The following is a 6,477-nucleotide window of genomic DNA, read 5'->3' on the forward strand; positions in this document are numbered from 1 at the left end:
TAAGAAATTAAGGCCAAACATATTGCAAATTCTCCTTCTGATTAAATAACAAAAATTGACCTTTGATTCACCTTTTTTAACAATCTCTCAATCTAAACACTGTTTCAAAAATGAGCTACAAGCAGGATTTGTGCGTTTCAYGACATTCTTTTTTCCCCTCCAAAAAGGTTAAAAATCCATTAAAAATACCACAGCCAGTACAATATAGCAACATCTGCCCCTCTTAGAAATGTCCTAGTGGTAGCAGCTACAATAACGTTTGTCTAGCATGAACATCCCTGGAGCAGAAATATGAATATGTACTTGCTTCCATGTGAACATAATGTGCTCTCTTTAAAAATCACATAATTACTGTACAAGCCTGGCAGGTGAAGACACATCTATGCAATCCAAAATCGTGACTATTGATTTTTTAACTTCTCATTCGTGTGACTGCAGTATTTTTGTTTGTTTGCATTCATGATCAGAATAGCGACYAACGCTAGTCCCACGGCTAGGCTAGGAGGGCCACAAGGACTGAACTCCTGAGCAATTCCAGACAGGAGTGGGGCAATAATCCGTCCCACTGATGTCACAGACTGTCCAACACCTAAGAGTGTACCGCTGGCCTCGTTCCCACCAACAGTCAATTCCAGATCAATGATACACGTACGGCCTATGGTAGTTGAGAAGGCTAAGAACGTGGAGGACAAAATGACCATCCATATGCTCAGAGCTGATGTRTACAGGAGAATCAGCGTGCAGGTAAAAGTGCTGGAGTGCAACAAAAGTCTGTAAGTGTTGTGCCCATAGAGTCTTGTTATTGGTCCGAGCAGACAACCAGCCAGGACTCCAAGTGCACTGCTATAACTCATCAGGTATCCAGCAAACAAGGGTTTCACCCCAAATCTTTCCTCCAAGGCAAGAGTGAAATTACTATAGTACAGCAATATAGCGACAGACATCAGGAACCGCACTAAAAATACATCCCACAAATTAGAGCACGCAATTCCTTTAATCTTCTTCAGCACTGTTGCAACTTGGATCCACAGAGACTGGAAAAAACTACTGTTTGTCACACCTCTACTGGTTGTTGATTTCAAGTGAAGGTCATGATTTGCTTTTGCTGAGAAACTGCTTGTTCCCTTGTCTTGGTAATGCTCCCTATTGCCAGTGTTTTCTTCACTCCARGGTAACATCCAGACAAGACCTACAGAGATCAAGACAGTCGATTTCATTCCAATTGTATCCGCTTTACATGGAAGACATTAGTTTGACTGTAATTTAAAAAAAGACTTCAACAATACTTGTACTTTAAAAATTTGCAAATATTATGTCTAGTGTTACTCACAGTATCAGTTCAATTTTAAATGCAGTGAAAGCAAGAAAGGAAAGCACTGAGATGGCACACTCATACCACATAAATAAATCTAAAGGCTAAAGCCCAAATTATGATTTCTACCCTTCATCTTTGGGCACATCAAAACTTCCCATTTGTRTCTGAATGTAAAAGGGATATAGGCAAAACAAAGAAGTACCTGGAGGATAACTGTTTCAAAATTCCTACCCTTCCACACAAGTTCAAATTCAAATAGTAGTATTGGTATACAAAATATTTATGCCATAGATGATAAACACACTGAACTCAAGATAYTACTGATGGCATAGAAACACAGAAGTGAGGAATGATGGGATCCAAGAGGCAAAATGTGATAYACAACTTACCACCATTCAGAAGGAAGATGGAGGCACAGATGAAGGAYGTTTGGTAAAAGCCACCTTCAAACTCTGCAAGGTAACCACCAACAACAGGCCCCAGAATGAAGCCCACACTGGARGCTGCATTGAAGCGCCCCATTACTAAAGGACGATCTCTCTCCAAAACCAAGTCAGACAGTAGGGCTTTAGAGATGGAAAGTGTGTGTTTGAAAATACCTGCAACAAAATATAAACAAATTAATATACATGTATTGCTCAGTCCATAAAAGAAGACAGAAGGTATCTCAAATCACAATGGTCCAAATCTGTATGACTTTTATTTTTAAAATTCTATTAGTCACAGATTCTTCAGTGCTAGAATAGGCAGCTTTGTGGGGTTTAGATGTCTGGTGGGTGAAGTCACAAGACTTCAAATTATTTTCAGGAAAAAAATAATGAGAATTCTTGATTTGTAGAGACTTTTCCAATACTAAGGTTCAGTTGGTGCCGCTGGGAKATGATGCTATGCAGCCATCCACATACCATGATTTCTCCTGTAGGAATTCTCAAGCTGAGACAATGGGAAATTTAAACTGCAAAATGCCAAGTGTTTACTCACCTACAGGGACTCTGGAAATGGCAAACAGGAGCACTGTGGTGGATGTTCCAAGCAGGAAGTAACCCAGTGCACTGAGAAGAATACAAGCAAGCAGGGAATACCGTCTTCCTACTATATCACTCCAGCAGCCCTTTCACAAAGCAGGAAAGAAAGATCAGCTTTTTATAACACTAAGCTGTGTGCAGTGATCTATCAGTACTTCTAAATTAAACTGAGAAAAGACATCAAAGGACTGTCAATAAAACCCTAGTAAGCTTATCACACAACATTCCTAAGTGTTCAAAATCTGGAAGTCACAAGCGGAATTCTGTCCTGGTGGCCAAAACTAGGAAATTTAATGTTATGTATAGACCATTCTTAAAAAAAACCAAAAACCTCCCTTTTAAAAACAGTCCTGCAATAAATACCATAAAATCTTACCAGCAGGAGCCTTCTGAAAATCTTAGTATAAACAACCACAAATATTTGTTTGCATCACTGCTTGTTATGCATTAGATATTTGTTGAACATCCTAAAAGCAATGATCCTAKCTATGAGGAGTTTGTCATCTGAGCCCAGACAGGTAAGAAGTAGCTATGCTGAGGGCAAAAAGAAAACTAGCATTTATTATGCTTACAAATCAGCTTGCTTCCTAAGAGGAAATATTATTTAAGAAAGTAGACAATGCAATTCAAAGAAAATGCCAGAAATTTACAGCAGGAAATGATCCCAGGTGGCCTGCATAACAAACTCTGAACCATTTTTTTTATGAGATGTTCCATAATCTAGAAAAAAGTACCAGGGTAATATTAGGATACAAAAATCAAGAGCTAATAGAAAACAAAAACAGCAAAGAGGCAATGATTTAGACCACAGAGTCAATTACAAGGCACTGCTCATTAAACAGGGAAAGCAAACTAGATCACAGGTTATGAAAAGCTGACTCATGAGACTGCTTTTTGGACAGGCTACTGCATTGAATGAAACTGCTTTACTAGCACCAACACTAGGGAAGATAACCCTGTATAAATGTGACCTGCTCAGTAATGTATCTGAGCCTAATCTGTATTCCAGTTTTTGTCTRAAACCTGTATTCTCTTTGGGTCTGAAAAACCAAGCAATTCCCTTTAAAAGAAACTGACATTTTTCATGCAAACTGAAAATTGGTTCATCTGACCAAAATGCTTACATGAACACTTTATGCATTTTTAAAATTTCAAGAAATGCTATTATCCACCCCACCATTTTTGTCCCTACAATCCAAAGACCAGCATGCTCCGGAATGCAGTCAGAACTCACCACAACTGTGCTGGAAAATAGTTGCATTACACCGTAAAGAGATCCTGAAACAAACAGAATACCAGCGTTAAAAATCAAACCTTTTTTTTCTAAATGAACTCTGCATAAAATTTTAAATGATGAAAAGTTAAGAGAAATTCTGGGAATAATTTACTAGAGGAATAGGAAGAGGGAGCAGGACAAACCAAGGGTGAGGTTTAGCATTTAATCAACAAAATAGTTTCAGAGGACCACAAAATAAAAAAAAAGAGCTGAAAATTTGTAAAATGATGTAAGGTAAAATGATGTTGCTTTGTATGGTGTATTAAACAAAACATATCTTGGAATTATAATTGCTTTCTCAGAATCAGGAAGGAATTCAACTTCTGGAAGGGACTTTCTACTTGGTGCTTCACTATACCACAAGGTACTACAGAAGCCACTTAGTGGCACAAGGCAAGGCACAAAAAAGAAGCAGAGAGAAACATCTGCCAGACTCTTTCATTTATAAGAATACACCTCAAGCCCAGGCTTTTCTAAAGTTAAAAATYAAAGCACTGTTGCAAAGAAAAAGTATTTCTGATTAGTTATTGCTTAAAATAACACTGTCAACTCAGTGTAGAAGCAGAATTATTTAATAAAAAGTGTTACATAAAAAAGCAAAACAATAAAACTGAGTAACAGAGYCCATGTCAGCCACATAAAGATATAAAGAATATATTGTATCACTCCAAACCATAAACAATACCGTAAAAGGTACTTTAAAACCACAGAATGCACCTTATCACTAAACACTTTAAGATAAMATCCCAAATCTTCAGAATTTATTTACAAACGTTCCATAAAGTTAATAAATATTTTGCCAGGACAGCTGTAAGGATTTTAATCAAACTGAGAGCAATCACGGACACTGGAAAGCTTTGGAGAACCAGCTGCAGAAGTACTGTTTGCAAAGTGTAAATAACAATAAAACTACAAGCAACACCTCTAAATTGCTGAGCTGTGAATACTTGGATGCTGGAAAAGTAGCTGGACAAATCCTACTGGAAGACTTCCTTATTCTTTCCAAGTGTGCTCTTTCCCAAGCAYGTGCTTTTGGCTACTGTCAGTGTGCAAATTTGGACCCAAATTTCTCTGGGTCTAAACAGTATGGCCTCCCTTACAGATTTACCTGGAAACTGTCTTTATTTTTTATTATGTTTTTAGCAAGGAAGAATTACGTTACAATGTCCAATTTACAGTATGGCATAATCCAGGCCTTATCTTATTATTTCGTAAATCAAGTCCTGCAACTCACCTATGATTCCAGCAACTGTATGACTTGCTCCTAGAGATTTGATATGAAGGTTCATTAAAGGAACAACCATGCTCACCCCAAATAAGTCCTGAAAAAAAAGCAGGCAAAATTTTAGTAACTTTCACAAAGACAATGGCAACCTGGCTTAATAAAAGTCAACATTAAAAATATAAGGTAAATTATCTCCCTATCAAGACAGACTTAAAAAAAAAATTCATATTACACAACACATAAACTGAAAGATGATGGATTGCCTCACAGAAGAGTTAAACCTATGAAAACATCTTCTCCCCCCACTCCAGATATAATCCTTCTGAAGATATATATTTAAACATTAAATATTCCTTTAATATATATTAAAGTTGACCTATTTAACAAGAAAAGTACTTTGTATCAGTATTTTAAATTCAAGGACTTATTTCAATCWCCTAAAAATACTTTGTGTTTGTGCAAAGAACTTCTATTTTGAAAAATGTTRTTTTAACCCAACCACAATGGGGAATAAGCTACAGGAGATTAAAACCTACTTACAGACTGCTTTTGTGTGTAGCTTAAGAAATGTAGTGAAAAGACAGAAATAGGAAAAAGGAAGAAAAAAGGCAAAGCATAATTGAAAAATATTTTGTAAGGGGAGGGTAAAGGACACTGTCCACCCTGATCAGAACAAGGATCTCCTACTCGTTCCTTTTGCTTCATTACCTTTYGTTAAGCTCAACCACATTGACCAGYAATTCTCTCACTACTACTGCAATCTGGCACAGTATCCAGCGTCCCTTGGAGAAGATCTACTGGAGCAAGACCACCTTTCATCACTGACTGAACTGGACTACCCCAAAGCCTGATTAACAGTAACAATGTGTATCACTAAGTGAATCCTCACAGTCTGTCATTAATTATTTTTTGATGGCTGAAATTKAGGCTTACAAGGTTAGGGTCATTAAATACATTAGCATGAACAAACAGAGTACACCACTTACAAACATCTTCAGTAACACAATCTTAGCTGTCATCTGGGAACCTGAAGTGATGTTCACTGACCAGGTCATCAARAGAGACATTAAAAAAGTCAAGTCTCAGACCATACCTTGGCAGTAYTGGACTGTCATAGGCTTGCAGGTAGAGCAAGACCCCTTAACCACTATCCTCTGATGAGTACTTATGTCTCATTTCATCGGTAATTCCTTCTGTGGAATGACAGACACGCTGTATTTGGCTACAAGAAGTTTGCACCATCACATTTTCTAAATGGACACTCACTTGATTGATTTCCTTGTGTACCCAGCTCTGTGTCAGCAAGATGTTACAGGGCTGGAGGACCACAGTGTTTAAAAGTCAGTTAAAAGAAGCAAAACTTGTTTTAATGCATCTTTTACTGGGGTATTTGCTCCAGGACAAAAACCAACCGAGTTGTTTCTATTGCCCAACCTAAAAGTAGGTAAGACAACATCTAGACATTTCRCAGTGCAAACTCGTACTCATTTTGWATTCATTTTCCGAGTAATCGCTTTTAATTTCAAATTAATTAAATGGCACTTTCCTGAGACTCATGAATCGCTACAGTATACGAGCCTTCTGCAGTCTATACAGTGTGTTTTTTTAATAAGGCACCTTTTTTTTTTTTTTTTTT

General features: G+C 37.4%; 1 protein-coding gene across 1 annotated transcript in view; it reads right to left on the reverse strand.

Annotated features, from left to right (window-relative positions):
* MFSD9 (major facilitator superfamily domain containing 9) overlaps nt 1-6,477 on the reverse strand; it is a 7,280-nt gene continuing 803 nt past the window's right edge. The window contains exons 2-6 of the mRNA XM_057369464.1: nt 4,851-4,938; nt 3,575-3,618; nt 2,297-2,426; nt 1,705-1,914; nt 1-1,189 (exon numbers count right to left, since the gene is read on the reverse strand). Coding sequence (XP_057225447.1) covers nt 402-1,189; nt 1,705-1,914; nt 2,297-2,426; nt 3,575-3,618; nt 4,851-4,938 — 1,260 coding nt within the window. The 3' untranslated portion in view covers nt 1-401. The remainder of the gene's footprint in view (nt 1,190-1,704; nt 1,915-2,296; nt 2,427-3,574; nt 3,619-4,850; nt 4,939-6,477) is intronic.

Source organism: Malurus melanocephalus, unplaced genomic scaffold, assembly GCF_030028575.1.
Source record: "Malurus melanocephalus ecotype Western Australia unplaced genomic scaffold, MMel_1.1 scaffold_111, whole genome shotgun sequence".
In the NCBI taxonomy this organism is placed as follows: Eukaryota; Metazoa; Chordata; class Aves; order Passeriformes; family Maluridae; genus Malurus; species Malurus melanocephalus.